General features: G+C 42.9%; 1 protein-coding gene across 2 annotated transcripts; it reads right to left on the bottom strand.

Annotated features, from left to right (window-relative positions):
- Positions 1-1,198: 1,198 nt before the first annotated feature.
- On the bottom strand, positions 1,199-16,912 carry SMAD5 (SMAD family member 5). 2 transcript variants are annotated; one of them, XM_035105497.3, is made up of 7 exons: positions 16,781-16,912; positions 14,024-14,554; positions 12,720-12,971; positions 9,009-9,128; positions 7,728-7,949; positions 6,930-7,186; positions 1,199-5,796 (listed from the first exon to the last, which is right to left on the bottom strand). In XM_035105497.3, exons 2-7 carry the CDS (start codon positions 14,424-14,426, stop codon positions 5,653-5,655), a joined length of 1,398 nt encoding a protein of 465 aa, XP_034961388.1. In that variant the 5' UTR covers positions 14,427-14,554; positions 16,781-16,912; the 3' UTR covers positions 1,199-5,652. The 2 variants fall into 2 exon arrangements, with proteins under 2 accessions (XP_034961388.1, XP_034961391.1); XM_035105500.3 differs by lacking the exon at positions 16,781-16,912 and adding an exon at positions 16,547-16,710.
- Between the last annotated feature and the right edge of the window lie 1,983 nt (positions 16,913-18,895).

The following is an 18,895-nucleotide window of genomic DNA, read 5'->3' as shown; positions in this document are numbered from 1 at the left end:
GTGTCAGCTCAAAGCCCCTTTGCTCAGGGAGCAGAGAATTATTGATCACTGGGCATGAAATGTATCCTGTTACAACATAGCCGTGCAGAGACAGAGATAAATAAGACTACCTCAAACATTTTATGTTTTGTTCTACAAACTGCAGTTTTTAAATTGAGCAGAACAGCTGTCAAAAGCTGTTAACATGGAATTTACATGGAATTTACAAATAAAGCTTCACTAAAACTGGCTGCCAAGGATGAAAATGCCGCAGAAAATTGTGAATGGGGACATTTTGCATGTGCCTGCTGATTTGAGTATTACACCAGTATTGCTTTATGGCTTGTGTTTTACTTACGTACACCTTTAATGCTACTCTTTGAAAACAACATGGCAGGCAGTAGAAGAACCAATGCAATACAGTGCCTCCAACACACTGAGTCATTCCAGGAAGATACCAATATCATCAAAAGCTGCAAAGAAATTAATGGGAATCAAGAGGGTACACTCCCCGCAATTCTTTCTGAAGCAAAGGTCAGAGCAGGAAAACCAGGCCTACATCTCACCCCATGACTGAAATGGGTCTGGATAGCCCACTGTATCCAAATACGCCTGCAGTTGGTCAACCACAACCATTGCAACCACCTTGCCCCCCAAAAGGGACATTGGCTATACCACCCCTTTCTTCAAAGTGGTGGGCATCACACCCTCCTAGTAAGGGAACAACTACTCCTGCACCCACCCAAATCAGCTGCTTCCCACTAGATTTCACGACACAGTATGGGCAGGGTCAAGAGAACACATGGTTGCTTAGTCTAATTCCTGCAAGCATCCTGCCCTTGTTCTCAGGCTGCAAGATCTGCAACTGATCCCACAAACATAGAACAGACAATGCTCCAATAGCTTTTCCAAGGTCTGCTCCAACATGGCACAGAGTTTGGAATGGACACAGCAGGCTGCTGTCTAATACCCATGGATGATGGATACTAACCAGCCCCATTGCCATGTGTAAAAGCTCAATTGGGCAGTTCACTAATGATGCAATGGTCATCACCCAGTCCCATTTCATTGCCCAGAGCAATCTGGAAAACAACGGTGCCTTCTGAACTCCACTTAACTGAAGAGGGCCCTCGGGAGCAGTCCTGTCGTTATCCCACCACATGTCACCATTCCAGAGTTAAGGAATTATTTGCAATACAGGCAGAGACAGGTCAAAACATTGTGCTGCCCAAAAAGGTTGTTTTTATTTTAAAATACTGCTATCTAGCAACAATTCAGGCAATAATAACTTTTTATTAACTGGAGGAAGAAAGCTTGAGGGAGAAAGTGTTTGACATATTTAGATGTTTTCCAGCCACAGACTACAAGACCGTCTGTTTTTACCAGGTAAACATTAGTAATACTGTGAAATAAACGCATGGTTTTTTAAAAAATATATTCAAATTACAAGGCTGTTACATAGTTACTTTTGTGAAACAGCGTTTTACATAGATTATCTGTAAGAGTAGAAAGTGTGATGCCGCAAGAGAACAGAAATTTTGGATGTGGGATGTCTGGAATTCTTAATTCAGCCAGAAGATTCAAACCTGAATTCATCCATGTTTGCTGTGGAGCCAACTTTAGATATTGTGAAGACAAAGTAGAAACAAAGTAGAGCATTTTATAATTTTTAAAATAAATTAATCCTGAGGCACATTTTGGTCCCTTCAGCAAGTTAGCAATCTAGCCAGATGCAACAACAATCTTGCACAATATAGTTAAATCAATTTTCCAATAAAAACTTGCAATTCATGCTGAAGTTAATTTGTCTAGTACCTCTTAATACCCACCAGAAGCATTATTGAGAACAAAGTCAAAGCATACATCCTCCATGGGTGGTTGGATGGTATCCACCGCCATTTACTCTCCCCCAAAAAGAGATGGCCAAAAGAGGCCAGTGATAGGCATAAAAAGTGGTAAACTGCAAGAATGAGATAACCCACTCAGTTTCTACAAAAATGAGAACACCGTGACTCAAGCTAAATCTGGAAACAAATAAATCTCCTCCCATTCTTACATACACCATAATGCAAGCATGGCAACTTGTTGTGAAACCTATGTCAGATACCTACACATCCACTGAAACAGAACTAAATAATTGGCAACTCAACCTGAATATACAAGTAAATCTTAGAGATGGAGAATCACAACAAAATTGCAAGATGATGTATCAGCATTTAAAAAGTTTGTCCCTCCAAAGGATAAAGGGAAAACCAGGAGCAAGTTTACTCATATTATTGCTGGTAATAGTCCCAAAAAATGCACTAGCAATTTATGTACTATTCTTGCTCTTCAAAAGTGCAATACATACATTTTTTTACTACATACACAGAGTAATATTGCTCAGATTGCATGCAAAGTCAGAAGGTCTGGTTAGTACTGGTACCTGGCAAACATACTTAAGGCTTTTAGATGGCTTAAAGAGTAGGAATCTTCAGGAAGTTAGTTACAAAGGCCAAATCTTTTAAGACACCAGAATTAACTTGCAAATCATTTATTGTTTTTAATTCAATGAAATGTCTTTAGTGTTATACAGGCAATGCGGTCAAGTGCAAGCACAGAACATCTGGAACCACTACAACTTCTGGGGAGCAATTCCCCCTGTGCAGCTCCTGTTAATTTCAGTGTGGTTTCACAGGAGAAGACCCCAGCAGATCTTGCTTAGCTAGCAGCATGCCCAGCAAAGGCAAATATTGGCTGTAGTTTTAAGTTAAGGAGTTGACTAAAATATAAGGCAACAAAATAAGACCATCTACTTCTCTTTAAAAAAAAGAAAGAAAGAAAGACTAGAAAAGGGTGGGTTTTTTTGCTTCGAAAATCAAGTAGAAACTAGTATGTATACAAAAGAATGGTGCAACTTTGTGAAAGTCATATTTGTTTTCCCTTTAAGGCAATTTTAAAGTATTTATTATAATATGTAAACTCTTGAAGACCCTGACAGGACTACCATATAAGCACAACACAATTTCCATGGCATTGATGGGTGGCATTCAACCAAGATTTACTCAGAGTAGATCCATTTAAATTTACAAACGTGACTAAGTTATGTCCAGATGTTCCACACAATCACATTTGCTAATAACCAAGTAGCCTCTTCATAGTCTTCTAGAGTTTTGAAAGTTTCTTCACAAACATGTCACCATAGAATACACAATTAAGAGTTCACTTCCTACGATAAAGTAGGACAGTGACTATGGCCAATACTGAGCTTACCAGCACTTTAGGAGTTGTGGGAACATGATTAACACTCCTCTCACCAGAGACTACAGATAGCTTATCTATGTGATCAGGGAAGCAATTCCAGGAGTCTTTAAAATATCTGATCTTTTAAACTTGGGAGAAGTCAACTTCAGTCTTGTGTGGCCTATTTTCCCCCATCTTGGTTTTAAAATTTACAAAGCAGAAATACATACTCTGATGTCTCAACTGTTATGGAATAATTTATCTGTGTTCAGTGATCTCAAGTATACACTCACTTAACATAAGAAGTGCTTTGCTGGATTAGATCACAGCCAACCAATGTTTTCTGCAAGAATCCCAGATCACAGCTTACCTAGCCTGCTCCATTTACTCTCTCTAGATTTTGTTCCCCTGAGAAATCCCACCAAGGAAGACAGTCTACAATATCCCCTCCACCAGCTATAGCCAAAGGAATAGCCAGACATCACATCTTGATCAAAAGCTGGCTAGGGAAAAAAACATATCCCATCCCAGTAAAGCCAGACTTCGGATTTGCATCCTTTTATTCTGTTTCAGTGGGAAGCCAAGGGCATCAAAGCCTCGACCTTCACTGGAAATCCTACAAACTCTGTAAGCTAAAAGGCTATCTTCAGAGCCATAGGAACTAGAAATTGCTTTCTGTCACCATCAATTCTGGGTAAAGGCTTCAGCATCCTGAGAATGCTAAGCTTTAAAACGAAGGCAACCACCACCACCTGTAGTTTGGGTAGAATCAACATATGACTAGAAACGGGTAGATCCCATTGAGAAAGAGTAGCTTTAACTGCTGTCACTGGGGAACTAATTTTGGTAGACTACATCTTCAGAAGTCAATGCATTTAGTATGGTACTTAGCGTTGGCTTTAGCATCCTAAAGCAAACGAAAATACATGGCAAAAGAATACAGGCCTTCTTGGGTTTGCTGAGGGAAGGGAGAACTTCCACAAGTTAGCACTGAAGTAAGTGTAACCATTTGCTTACTTACCACACTTACTCTGAGGGAGACCAAGTAACTGAAGGCTAGGGGTAAATTTCTGCTAGCAGAGCGTGGCTGCTGGACATAAACAAACACACTTCAGACTTACTTCATCTTTATCAGATTAACTGCACTGGTAATGGCTGGTTACCTAGGCATACATCTGCCCACCCCCCGCTTGTACTGATGAAGAAATATGCCTGAATGGACACAAACAGTAGCCTCTTAAGAAAGGAGGACTTCCATATTCATCTCCATATTCACCAAAATCCTACCATTCATCTCTGCATCAGTTAGAGCCCTTTAGTAGGCTTATTAACAAAATGCCATAAAACTGACAATTCATGTGATAGATGATGCTGGAGAGCTGGTGTGTTGTATTCTCCTATGAGGCTCCAGGCACCAAATGGCAATGATATTTTTGTTATCAAAGGCCTGGTCTGCCTCAGTAATCTAAAAGGCAAACATTTTGCATCACTTAGCAAAGTGAGAGTCCTGATATTCTGGTTATAAATGTAAAGTTGTAATTAATACCGGGGGGGGGGGGGTATTAAAACCAGCAGTGACATTAGGAAGCCTCCAGGATACCAGCTACAGAGAGGCAAAATAAAAGGGAAAGGTGAACCATGCCTCGCAACGTTACCTAGAAAATGGCACTGTTTTGCACTTTAAAAAAATGTGGATTTCCTAAAAAGCTACACTTTTTCAAGGTCTAGCCCACAGCATGAATGTAAGTCAAGGGAAAATACTGACTAGTCTAAGCAAAACAGAGTGTCTTGAAATCAAATGTTTAAGAACAATGACTAAAGACAGCATCTTATTTACACTTGTCTGGGAGTAAGTTCCAGAGTATACATGCATACGATTGCACTGTAAAGGCAGTATTAAATTGAACTGGGGTATAGATAAAACCGTATTTACCACAGAACTTGCAGTAATGCATTCTAATACCGCTATCTGTAACGTGTTTTTAACATGTATATACTTAAGTCACATTATTTACTCAAGCTAAAGGCAATCTTGGGTGTAATAAAGCTAGCTTTGTTTATGGACATTACCCATTATACAACATTAAAAACTTGTAAACTGGAAATAAACAAATTTAGGAAAAAGATAAATGCTATTCCCCCCCCCCCCCGGAAAAAAAAGAACCAGTTCAAAAATGTGTTCCTAGAAGACACATAAAAATATTTTCAGTGGAGTTGATGATTATTAAATATGCGTATCAAGGAAAAATAAAATCCTGAATTATGTTTTCTTCCCAACTTGGCTGTTGCCTTAATATCAAAAACTCAAAGGAAGAGCGATAAAAAACATTGGAATTGGTCACTGGTAGAAGAAAGCTAATGTGTAGTATGTTCTTACAGTATCCACACTGGAAGTGTCTGTAGAATTAGAAAATGGTCACTAAAGTTATGGCTGAAAAAACTTCTTTGGCACTATGAAACAGAAGAGATGGGATTAAGAGGGGATCCCATCTGGGTGAGTACTTTATCCAGCCACTGCAGAGGCCCATGAAGATGGATTTCTATCCAGCAAGGAGTGCTTGTAACATCTTGCCGATGATATTCCGCTCCCCATCCCTACAAAAAAATGGGCAGACATTTAGTGTATATCCAAGAATCGCTCTTAAAACAGCCAGTGTTGATTAGTCTAGTAAATTGATTAGAAATTTAAAAATGAGTAACACCCCCCCCCAAAAAAAGAAGAAGTGTGACGCATCAGAGAAAAGGGAATACTGTACAGGTTTATTGAGGGATGACTGGATACCATATGCTTCTATTCCTCCCACAGAAAAAATCCTACTGTTCAGTAGGATTCCCAGTATACGTTGCCTACTAGGTTTTGCAGATGGAGAAGACTGACGGTTTATTCAAACTAAGCCTTATCCTATTGGAAAGGCCTGCAAATGACGATTGAGAGAATGCATCTCTCCAACTGACATCTGCTTCAGAGCCTGTTACACCGGCAAGGAGGACATGTTTTTTGAAATACAGGCACCTCCCCATTTATGCACATTCTATTCGCATGCAACCAGAAGCGGTACCCGGAAACATGGTCACCTGGTCAGCCAAGCCCCACAGTCCCTTTGGCTCCCCCAAGCCAGAGAGGCAGCAGAGCTGGCCCAGCTGATGCGCTACTCAGTTAACCGGCCCAGCTGACGTGTGGAGGAAGCTGTGCAAGCTCTGTTGCCCATCCGGCTCACACAAGCTGGAGAGGTGGAAGGGACCTTAGTTGAGGAGGACTCTCTAGGGCAGTGGTCCTCAACCTTGGGCCTCCAGATGTTTTGAGACTACAATTCCCATCATCCCTGACCACTGGTCCTGCTAGCTAGGGATCATGGGAGTTGTAGGCCAAAAACATCTGGAGGCCCAAGGTTGAGGACCACTGCTCTAGGGTGCTCCCTGTTTTACACAATTTTGTGCCTATGTGTGGGGCCCCAGAACAGAACCCCTGCATAAATGGGGAGTCATCTGTAATAATGCATCCAAACTACCTCCGCATCATTCCCCATTCTGAGGGACGGTGGGTTACTTCTGTGACTTTTCTAGATTACATATGGGGAAGAAGCCCTCAAAGCCACAGAAGTTTGATTTTTCCATTGAAGTTATCGTCCTGGGGAATATACTTAAAAAATCACTCAAACACACAAGTTATAGTAGGTGTACACACACACACACACACACACACACACACACACACACACACACCTTACCTTCACAAAACTCATCCGAATTGTGCACATTTTGGTGAGCTCGTATACTGCCTCAAATCCATGATTGACCGACTGCGCTAGAAGCTGAGCAAATTCCTGATTGTTAAAAATTTTCAGGCTGCAGCCGCTAGGAATTTTGCAGACAGTTGTAGGGTGAAATCCATGGTGGTAGTTGCAATTCCGACTCTGTACAAATATGCTGCTGTCACTCAGGCATTCGGCATAGACTTCACCACCAACATAGTAGAGATGGACACCTAGAGCCAGGGGAGTGTGAGAAACACATTTAACAGGGTTATTTGCAGAAATGTTACAGATGTCAGAAAGTCTAGCCGAGTTCCTATTTTTAAAAGGCTCCAGTAGGAATGGTTTCCAGTTATTCTAACACATCAGAGTATACTTGCATTTCTACCACTGAATATGTTATCAGCCACTAGATGTCCTTCTTCCAGGAATCAAAAAATAAGATTCCTCAACAAATAATTTTTTTAACTGAGATTACCTAAATATTGCTGGAATTCTATTACTAGGAAACTGTTATTCAGAATCATGAGCCATTTGGCAGGTTAGATCAAAGCATCTGATCAGAAGGCTGCTTGATTTGTCTTTGGTGTGCAATCTGTAGAATCACGCTATATGTGGGTATGGAGATTTGTTCACTGAAAATGCTTCTTTTAGAAACATTAGGTGGTATTCAGCTACATTTTACTCATAGTAGACCCACTGAAATTAATGAACATGACTAAGTTAGGTGAATGAAGGTTTCTTACGATCATACAAAGCACGTTTCTATATTACCTTTTCCAATGTGTCTCCTGGTGTTCTCAATTGTTGAGTTGCGATTGACATTGGAGAGCAAACCTAAGCAGAACCTGTTCTTGTTATTAGAAGGATCTGTAAAACCATCTACTAAAATACTAGTGGAAGATGCAAGAAATGCCTCCCCAACTCGATTGTTTAATTCATAATACACAATTGAACACCAGTGCTTGGGCTCTTCATAGGCCACAGGTTGAACATCTATGAACAAAAGAAAAACATAGGGATTTCAATATTTCAATAACACCTAAAGCAACAGTCTCTCCCGTACAGTTAATAGTATTGATGCCTTTATTCCTCGAAGCTCAAAGAGTTTCAAGGATACCCCCCTCCAAAATATTCCAACAGCTCTGCTGAGTAAGCTAGTCCCACAAGAAAGATGGGGAACCAAGTCTCTGATGACAGTGGCATAGCATAGCTGAGCTGTGGACCAGAGATCGCCAGCTCATGTTCACAAGCACTACAATACGCCAACTTAGGACTTCATGGAAAATAATTTGTTTTAGTCATGCTGAATTACTTATTTCTTTAGGCCACAGCTCAAGTCCATAAAGAATGGAGTTTCAAGAACGTGGCCATTTAAAGTGCTCACACTTAGAAACAAAGACAGTATTTATATATACACAATTAAAAGTTATTAGTTTGCCTGACTGGTTGTTCACTGAACACTGAAATATTCAATACATGCAGTAGTTTACTCTGAAATGCTGATAACTTGGTCCAACCCTGGGCTCCTTTGGGAGGAAGGGCAGGCTACAAATTTACTGTATTTTTCTGTGTATAAGATCCCCCCCTTATTTTGGGGGACTCAAAATTAAGGAAATGGGGGGAGATTGCCCCTGTGTATAAGACCCCCCCCTTTAAACATTAATTTTGGTAAAAAACAAAACAAAACTTAGTCTTATACACGAAAAAGTACGGTAATAAATGAATAACCATGTTTCTTGAAACCAAATTTGTGTGTTTTTGCTCCACCTATAAAGGTCCCTCTGGTCCTGCTCTGTCCACATCCATGCAAACTCACTACATATCCAACCCTCAAACACCAATATCCTCAACCCATAACACAATTACCCATGGCTGGAAAGCAAAATTGGATGCTGCCATCCAAAGCCTTCAGTGCCAAAGTGCTTTTAAGGGGCAGGGATAAGTGGCAGCTGGGGGGGGGGGAATCACTTTTGATGGTTAGGCTATTCTCTTCTCTATAGCATTTCAACTGCAAAATATTAACAAGTCTACAAAATGCATTGTTCACCTCACCTCTACTGGAAATATTTGGCATTATCTGAGAGATCATATTATTGCTTGTGTCCATAGACTGTGAATTATCTTGCCCCATTTGATCTTCAGGAGGCATATATGCTGGTGGTGGTGTATCTGCTATAAAGAAAAATAGGAAATTTGAACAAAGTGAGAACATTTAATCCAGCCTAATCACAGCTCCTGTTACCCCTACAAAATCAATTCTTCCTCCCACTTCAGTGTCATCCTTCCTTACTACCTCCTCACTCTCCACCTTCCATTTTTCTGCTTCCATTGAAATCTTTCTCTATAAATAAACTGCTTTCTAAAGTGGTACCTCAGGTTACAGATGCTTCAGGTTACAGACTCCGCTAACCCAGAAATAGTACCTCGGATTAAGAACTTTGCTTCAGGATGAGAACAGAAATCGTGCAGTGGCGGCGCGAGGCCCCATTTGCTAAAGTGGTACCTCAGGTTAAGAACAGTTTCAGGTTAGGAACAGACCTCCAGAAGGAATTAAGTTCTTAACCCAAGGTACCACTGTAGTTGGTTGACCAGTTTGTCTGTGTTTCTTTCCCCTATGTGCACATGTGCTTTCCCCACTCTATAGCCCTCTGGGCCACAACCTAACCAGTAAGTCTTGCCCGTCTCCTTCTTCCTGCTCTAGTGATCATCATCAGGAGGGCAGCCTTGGTCAGGTTCTCACGCTGAGACTATTAACTAAAAATGCTTGGAAGCAGTGTCACCAACATCAATGGGATCAAACAAAAATCAGCGTATTTAGAACCACCTATAAGATGTTGCTTCCAAATTTGCCATTGCAGTGATTTACCACTCCCTAGTTCCCTGCCCTTCTCTTTTCTGGTTAGGATTGCACTGTAAAGCCAAAAAGAGGACTCCCCATCTGGTCTTCCCCTCCCTATATGCTTCATGTGTGTGAGAGCATGCTTGAGGTTTAATGTGGAGGATCATTTATGCTTCCGATCCCCATATCGCAGTCTGAAGTGGCACTGTTGTACCTCCATCGCGCCTATAACTCCCAATTGCGGTAACTTCCCTGTTTTTCTCCTATTCTAAAACAAACAAAATCTCACACACCTTGACCCATCTTCCCTTGTCAATTCCTGCCCAATTTACCTCCATCTCCAAACTCCTGAAATATGCCTCTTTGCATCCCCACCCTTAAATTTCTCTCCAATTCTGCTCTCAACTTACTTCAACTTGCTTTTCCTCCCAGCACTTTCAAAAACTGCCCTTGCCAAAAAAATAGCCTACCAATTCAGTTATCTCTGCAGTCTTAGTCATCTCTGCAGCATGTGATATATAGCTGACGACTCTTGCCCTAAGTCCCCAGTTATCTCTTCACCTGTATACGGTAATCATTTTGATCTCTACATATGGGGAGACACTTCCTCTTGGATTTGCTTTTTGGCTCTCTTGCTGTCCCCCCCCCCACCTTCTCACCAGGTGAGCTTATCCCATTCCATAAGTTTCAGTACCACTTCATCATTACCCTGAACTTCCTCCCTTCATCCAAGCTCACATCTCCAAGTACTTTTCATATTTCGGTTTGGATGTTTTGTCAACATCTAAAGTTCAATATGTGGAGGCAAAACTTCTTATCGTTCCTCTCAAGCCCTCCTTGGGTTTCTCTTTGACTTCTCTTTTCCTTTACCACACAATTGGCAATTCAGTGTATCACTGCTCTGCAATGTTAGTGCTCCCTTTGAAACATTACAGAATAAACAAGCAAACAAGAGTCGTCCTTCTCTGTCACCTCAGCAAAAATTCTGGTCCATGCTCTGGACTTTATTTTATTTTCTGAAGGTTTTTTTTGGGGGGGGGGGTGCTTCCAAGAGACATACATTACAGTGCATATACAACAAACCAACATTATTATTATTATTATTATTATTACGAATCTGGGGTTGCGGCGCTCATCTCACTTTATTGGCCAAAGGAGCTGGCCAGCATGACTAAGCCGCATCTGGCGAACCAGAGCAGCACACGGAAACACCGTTTACCTATTTATCTACTTGCACTTTGACGTGCTTTCGAACTGCTAGGTTGGCAGGAGCAGGGACCGAACAACGGGAGCTCACCCCGTCATGGGGATTCAAACCGCCGACCTTCTGATCGGCAAGCCCTAGGCTCTGTGGCTTAACCACAGCACCACCCGCTTCCTTCACATGTTACTGAATTACAATTCCCATCAATCCCACCCCCAACATGGACAATGGCCAGGGATGATGGGACTTGTAGTTAACTGACATCTGGAGGCTGAAAGGTTCCCCACACCAGTTTTAGCAGTTCATATCCACTGGTATTCAATACTAACACTAACAAATTTCAAAGGCACCCATGAGTTTGTGGAGAAACCATTCATGGGAATCCTCAACTAATGTGCAGGCTCTGGTTTTGCCTAGACCAGGAGTCAGCAAACTTTTTCAGCAGGGGGCCGGTTCACTGTCCCCAGACCTTGTGGGGGGCCGGACTATATTTTGGAAAAAAATTATGAACGGATTCCTATGCCCCACAAATAACTCAGAGATGCATTTTAAATAAAAGGACACATTCTACTAATGTAAAAACACGTCGATTCCCGGACCATCCGTGGGCAGGATTTAGAAGGCTATTGGGCCGCATCCGGCCCCCGGGTCTTAGTTTGGGATCCCCTGGCCTAGACTATGGAAATCTACTACTTCCTGACTTTCTATTGCCTCGACTTTGTCCTCTAACCTTTATCCAAAACTGTTATCGAAAACATTCACCTCTCTGACCATGTGATGCCCTTCCTTGAATTTCTACACTCTCTTCCTGTTTATTCCTAGATCCAGCATAAATTTCTCACCCTTTATTTTCAAACCCCACCAAACCTTTCCATCACCTGATCTTTTTGCTTTTATATCCCAACAAACATATGTTACCCACTCATTCAGCTTCACCATGCTTGGCCAACCTAGGAAGCAACCAACACAACTTTTTCTCCCTCACATTTATGCAAGGAACCGCCTCTCAGAATGCTTCCATGATATCACCTATTTTACTACATTCAAAACACAACACATTCTCAGAAGCCCCACCTTTTCCATGAACACTTTAGGCACAACCTCCTAGTTCCTATGTTCTCCATAACTAAAGCCCAAGTACATGCAACTGCAATAACCATACAATCTTCTCATGCATGCCTCAATTCCATTCCCCCTCTTTTCCCTCAATTGTCTCCCTAGTGTCTCTGTCTACGTTAAGCCTCTGGGACAGAGATATTTCCTCTCGTTGTTTGTGTAGCACCATGCACATGGGTCACACTAAATAAATAACAATAGAATGGTTTATGCCATGGGTAGGCAAACTAAGGCCCGGGTGCCGGATCTGGCCCAATCGCCTTCTAAATCTGGCCCGCGGACAGTCCAGGAATCAGTGTGTTTTTACATGAGTAGAATGTGTGCTTTTATTTAAAATGCATCTCTAGGTTATTTGTGGGGCATAGGAATTCGTTCACCCCCCCCCCAAAAAAAAATACAGTCCGGCACCCCACAAGGTCTGAGGGACAGTGAACCGGCCCCCTGCTGAAAAAGTTTGCTGACCCCTGGTTTATGCTTTCTCCAAACTCTTCGTCTTGTGTCTTCTGTCCCACTCCACATTCAAATCAGAAGTGTATGCAAACTCCCTCTGGCTTCATACTACAAGTTTTACTTTTCAATTAACATCACACAGATAAGCTTTTACCTGGTAGCTGAAATGGACTAGAAGGTCCGGAACTGGCTGGCGAATTTGGGTAAGTACTGCCGCCTGGAGAAGGTGGATACGGACTACTTGGAGAGATGGGAAATGGAGTGCTGTTAGGCTGCTGGAACGAATCTGGAAAAGTAGCATTGTGTGGCATGTGCGGTTCGTTGTGACTTAGGTTCCTGAACTGAACCAGAAGGCTATGCTGTGGGTTGAATTCACTATGCCTTGGCACCAATACTGGAGGTAGAACTGAAAAGCAAGAAAACAACATAAACCTAAGATTAGTGTTTTTAGTTAACAGCCCTGAAGACGTCCGTTTGCCTACAGCAGTAGAAGTGCTAAGTGCTGAAGACGCAGGCAGAAGAACGTGCCTTAAGCACAAACTGTCAAAACAGTGGAAAAATCTGGTTGCATGTCCCATAGCAATCCAACAAGGCAAGAGGTACCTCTCACTGACAAATGGTGAACAGCAGGGGTGGGAAAACTTTTCCAGGCCATGGGGCACACTCCAGTCTGAGCACACTGGGGGACCACATGCCAGGGATGGATAGGGTCATAGCAAAAAAGCTTGCTTCTTCGTTTATCATCAGAAATCATGTTTCAAAAAGCATAGAGTTTAACAGATGGACAATGCAAGGTAGACATATGGCATCAATGTTCCCCAAGACAAAAGAAAACTCAAGGACCGCCTCTCCCCATGTGGGCCTACCAGGACCCTGCAAACATCATGATGCCCTTCTTTGTAGGTCTCCTCCACAAGAGGTCCAGAGGGTAGGAAACACAAGAACGGGCCTTTTCTGCAGTGGCTCCCTATTTGTGGAATGCTCTTCCCCAGGGTGGCTCACCTGGTGCCCTCATTATACACATTATACATCAGGTGCCAAACTAAAATGTTCCTCTTCAATCAGGCCTTTGGCTGATTAACATCCTTTATCCTTTTAAATGTGGGGATTTGGGGGGAGGGAGTATTTGTTTAGTTTGTTCTTGGTTTTATTGTGTATTTTATGTTTTTAACCTGCATTTTTATGCTGTGAGCTGCCATGATATTTGGATGAAGAGCAGTATACAAATTTACTAAATAAATAAATAAATAAAAACCACTTTGTAAAATAAACTATATACTCAGTTCAGATTCCCCCAATATTCCCCATATTCACCTGACAGCAAACCTATACATGCTTACCTGGGCGTCAAGTCTTACTCAACACAATGGGACTAAATTCTAAGTAGACATGCACTGTAAATCACATTACAGTTTGAACACTTTGTGATGAAAGCAATGCCATAACATTCAAACACACCTGGGCTCTCTACCCTTTTGTAATGATATGGATTGATGCAGACTTCCTTCTGCTTAGATCCAAAAGGAAATTCGCAAACGTCCAACGGCTTCAGCTCGTGATGACTCTGCAGGTCAGGCCAACGCCAAACACGACAGTAAATAACATGAGGAAGGCCTTTGCGGTGAGAAACTTGAAGTCGCCCATCTAACGAACGAGGAATAGTAACACATTTACTAGGTTGTCCAGGACTGCTCAGTGCTTTCTCCAGCTCCTCCATGGCTCCTTTTTTCTTTTTCAGTTTTTTAACCAGAGCATCAACTGCTTTTTCTGCCCATTTTTCCTCTTCATCGCCTTGTTTCCAGCCCAAAAGACGCTTTACAGCTGGGCTAGTAAAAGAGAACAGGCTGGCCATTGACGTCATTTGACAAGTGTTCAAGCAAGTTTTGGAACTAAACTGAAGATTCTAAGGCACAACAGCAGCTGGGTAGCTGCTGTTGTACAGCAGCAACTGAGTTTTTTTCTTTAATCCAGTGAAGTTTCTTCTTAGGCCTGTTAGAAATAATTACAATCCATTAGTTGTTGCCATCTTACCAGAGACTAAGGCAAAGAGATATATGCTAACCAGGAACTTTTAAAGGCTGTTCCATTTATATCACACACTATAAAGTAGATTCAGCAATTGGTTTTTAATATTTCCCATTTTCACACTACATACAAGCCAAAAGGGTTGTATCTACTTCAGTCATGCTTACAGGAGACCCACTGAAATTAAGTTAAGTCATGATTTCTCTAAGCACGAATAAGACTGCAGTCCTAACCCCACTTAGCTGGGAGTGAGCCCACCAAATTCAGCATATCTTAGCTCTGAGTAGTCATGGTCAAGACTGTGCTGGAAGTCTGAAACCAACCCAAAGATTGATTTCCCTTATTAGGACAGTTACATCTATTAGGAGGAAAGCTTCAATACATTGGTGGTTCAGAAGAACACTTGCCATTAATAGGGTTCCATGCAAGACTTAATTAAAAACTAAGCACTATGCAACAGAACTAGTACAGTACAATGTGAAAGAGCCAGTTTAAAAGTCACTTCTGTTCGCCTTTTGTGTTTTAAGTCCCGTGTCAAACCCAAAGAAATGTACCATATATTAAGAGACATGTTGGAATAAATGCCAATAGCTCGTTGCTTCAAAACAGTTATATTACACAGGTAACAGTAACAAATTGCTCCTTTTATATTACCAACAAGGACCAACTGCAACTAAAAAAAATAAAAAATTATAAAAGGGGAGTAATGATGACAAACGGAACTAGTGTGCTGTGGCAACATGTTGATAAGACCTCATAAAATCCCAGAAGAATACTCAACAAGTACAGACACAGACAATAGGCAGCTGGCAAAAAGCAAGCACTAAACAAAGAAAAAGGATGTCAATAACAAAGTGAGTTCCGGTTCTGCTACAGAAACTGCCAAATATTGTCTTTGGGACTTCTGATAAACCATAGCAAGTCAAAACAGCTAGCCTGCTCTGGAACATTTTCAATCCCACCCCCACCCCACCCCAAAAATCGGTAATACTCAGCAAAGGAAAGCTAGGTGCTTCTCTGTTAGCTACCTTGCTACATATGAAAAAACACATAGGAACAGCAGTTACCTGTTCTGCTAGGCAAGGGAACACAGCAAAGCACTGTGCTCCCTTCCTCATCAGAAGGAAGCCACTATCCAACATCTGCAGTCTGTCACCTTCATCTCTCCAGAAGCAGGACTGAAGTTTGCATGCCTAGACAAGATGCACACAAAGTGCACCCAGAAGCAGCACTCACCTGTATCGCTTACCATGCTTCCTTAGTTAAGAAAACTGATATGGGTGCCAGGGCTGCTGCCAATCCCAAGCATACACTGCATATGAGCAATATGCCCTCCAGACGTTGCTGGAGTACACACCTCCCACCACTTCTGAACACTGGCCACGCTGGCTGGGACTGCTGGGAGTTGGAGTCCAACATCTGGAGGACACCATATTGGCTGCTCCTCCTATCGCATTACCACAACAAACCAAATGCAGGACCCAAGGGGTAAAGCGACGCAGCAATTTCCCCAGCCAACATCCAGCCTTCCTGTAAGCTTTCCACAGGAGAACAAGATGCCTCGGTCCTAGGGGTGCACTTTTGGGGCTCACACGCCTGTACCCAGAAACAAAAAACCATTGCATGTGGAAAAACGTGGGGTATGTGTTTGTCTGGAGGAAAGAGAACGGAAATCCATTCAGTCGCGATAGAGTCCCCACCTAAACTTCCAAGCACAGGCCTGGAGCATGCTTTGCACCCCATTTGCTGCAGAAAAAGCTCCAGCCAATGCACGCACCCCCCCCCCCAAACCATTTTCTACGTTGCAGCAGCCCCACATAACGTAGTCCTGTTTGGTATTAGCACAGGGCCGCGCAGCCAGGCTGGAGGCAGGCCCCAGCTTCCAATTCCCACCCGTGGGGGGGGATTGGAAAGGGAGTGCTTAGAATCTGCCGGCTTGCTTGTTTGCTTACTCACGAGGAGGCTCTTCTCTTGCTTCCCTTGCGCGCGCGCATACACACAAAGGGAGCCTCCGCCGCCGCCTTCTCCCCAACCCAACTGTGGTCTCCAGCCCGTCGCGCTTGAAGCGAGAAGAACCCTCCGCGGAAGCAGAGTTAAGGGGGGAGGGGAGAGAGGGAGAGAGCGGAAGGAACGAAGGCTCCTCCTGCCTCCACACACACCCCAACCCGTCACTCCAATGAACCTACTTACCGCCCGACGAGCGGCGAAGGAGGGCACGAGAAGCCCCAAGCCGAGGGGACCACGGTCGGGTAGGAGGAGGGGAGGGAGGGGGGAAGAAGAGGAGGAGGAGGAGCCGGGCAGGCTTACGAGAGCAAAGAGCTCACGTGACCAGAAAGAGGCAAGCGCTGGCTGGCTAGGCCTGCGCTGCCACTCAGCCGCCTTCAGCCAGTGGTGTGCGAGGATGGGAGGGCGGGAGCTCGCTCTAGTTGGGCGCGGGTGGGTGGGTTCAGAAGCGGCTGGCTTTCGCTGCTCCGCGACGCGGGAGGGCGGAGGAGGGGTCGCGGGCGTCTGTCAGCACCGACGCCCTCTCGCCGGTGTTGGGAAGAAGAAGGTCGAGGGCGCTTCGAGAGCTGGGCAGCTGCCGCCGCACGCTTTTGGACAGATAACGTTTGAAAGCAACAGGCGATTCACCTTGAGCGCTTTGTTTAGATCAGTACTCGCAGTTGCATATGCATTTATATTAATTTTATTCATTTGGTTTTTTAATTAAAGTTTTACAATCGCAAACATACAACATAAAACAGAAGGACAAGATTCCAGTGAATCTCCCTCCTCCCCTTTGTGGGTCCTATTAATCCAGGCATCCCCAAACTTCGGCCCTCCAGATGTTTTGGACTACAATTCCCATCTTCCCCGACCACTGGTCCTGTTAGCTAGGGATCATGGGAGTTGTAGGCCAAAACATCTGGAGGGCCGCAGTTTGGGGATGCCTGAATTAATCCTTTCCTCCTGCATCTTTTATAATCAAATCCTTTACAAATGGCAACAATGGAGGCAAGCCACTGATACTGTAACACAATAGTCTCCTCCGTTTTTTACTGACGTTCCAAGAATACTGCAAAAATAAAATTCTGTTTAGTGCCCAAGTTCCTCAGGAAATCTTGCTACTATGTTAATACAAGTCTATTGCTGCTTGCAAGGCAACTCTGTTATCAGTTTGGAAAGTTTTACAATGTATTTTTTGGAGTTCTAATACCAATGACAAACTTAGTTGGTCTCTAAGGTGCTACTGGAAAGAATTTTTTTATTTAGTTCTAATAAAGTGAAAGTAAAAGGAAAGTTCCTCCTCCAGCAGGTTTCCAAAGTTCAACAAAGAAATAACTCACTAATTTTAAAAAAAACCACTGAAACCAGTCCATCTTCTTTTCTCACTTAGACATATGCAAAAAAAACCAAATCCACACTGTTCCATTGTAGGATTTAATTAACTCCAATTTATCGCTTTGTGAAATCGCTGTATATATACAATTAATCACAGTCGGGGTTGACCTCCTTTTTTACCCCATTGTCCTCCGAATTTTAATTCCAATTAAAATATTTTAACCAACCTCTTAAATCCAATTTGATACAATATTTTACTTGAGAACCGGTCGCTGAGCCGTGGAGACTCGAGGCTGTGTTGCTCACAGGTAGAAAATGTTGACCCATGCCAGCGCCTCAATCTTGCTGGACTTCTTGTCCCCGATTGAGGCTTTCGGATGGCGGATAGACCTCTCTTCGGCACTGCTGGATACCCAGTCCCCAAAACAATCCTTTGGGGGTTTTCAGTGGGTTGCGGCACCCTTGCAAATACCCCTATTTCCTGTGAGAATCCAGACTCTCTCCAAAGGGCTGAATCCTGGCTCCTCTCGGCTCCTTGTCCCGACCAGAAATCGTGTTATTCAGATCTTACTAACGATTTAAACTATTTACAATGTTTTTTAAGGTAAATGATAAATTCCCCCCATTCCCTTATTAAAATTTTGGTCTTCCTGATTTCTGATTCATCCAGTCATTTTTGACATTTCAGCATAATCCATCAATTTAATCTGTCATTGTTCTCTGGTTGGGACTTTGTCCTTTTTCCATCTCTGGGCCAATAACATCTGCACAACTGTGGTCACATACATAAATAATCTTTTCTGCTCCTTTGGGATTTTGGCACCTGCATATACATTTATATTTCCGGTACCTCTTTTTCTAAATAGCATTGTGTGTGTGGCACAGCTTCACAAGCATAACAACCCTGGCTTGTGAAAAGTCAGCAACAAGTGCCAGACAGTGGTGGCTGGTAATATTTTTTACTTGGTATACCGGTAGCTGCAG

The sequence above is a fragment of the Zootoca vivipara genome, chromosome 2 (genome assembly GCF_965207765.1).
Source record: "Zootoca vivipara chromosome 2, rZooViv2.hap1.1, whole genome shotgun sequence".
Classification (NCBI taxonomy): domain Eukaryota; kingdom Metazoa; phylum Chordata; class Lepidosauria; order Squamata; family Lacertidae; genus Zootoca; species Zootoca vivipara.
This window is presented reverse-complemented; position numbering and strand designations above follow the sequence as displayed.

Coding starts and splice junctions, on each gene's coding strand:
- SMAD5 (XM_035105497.3), bottom strand. CDS start 14,426: ATGACGTCAATGGCCAGCCTGTTCTCTTTTACTAGCCCAGCTGTAAAG. Junction 7,950..9,008: donor GCCAAATATTTCCAGTAGAG/GTGAGGTGAACA, acceptor TTTTGTTCATAG/ATGTTCAACCTGTGGCCTAT. Junction 5,797..6,929: donor TTCGGATGAGTTTTGTGAAG/GTAAGGTGTGTG, acceptor ATTTTTTTGTAG/GGATGGGGAGCGGAATATCA.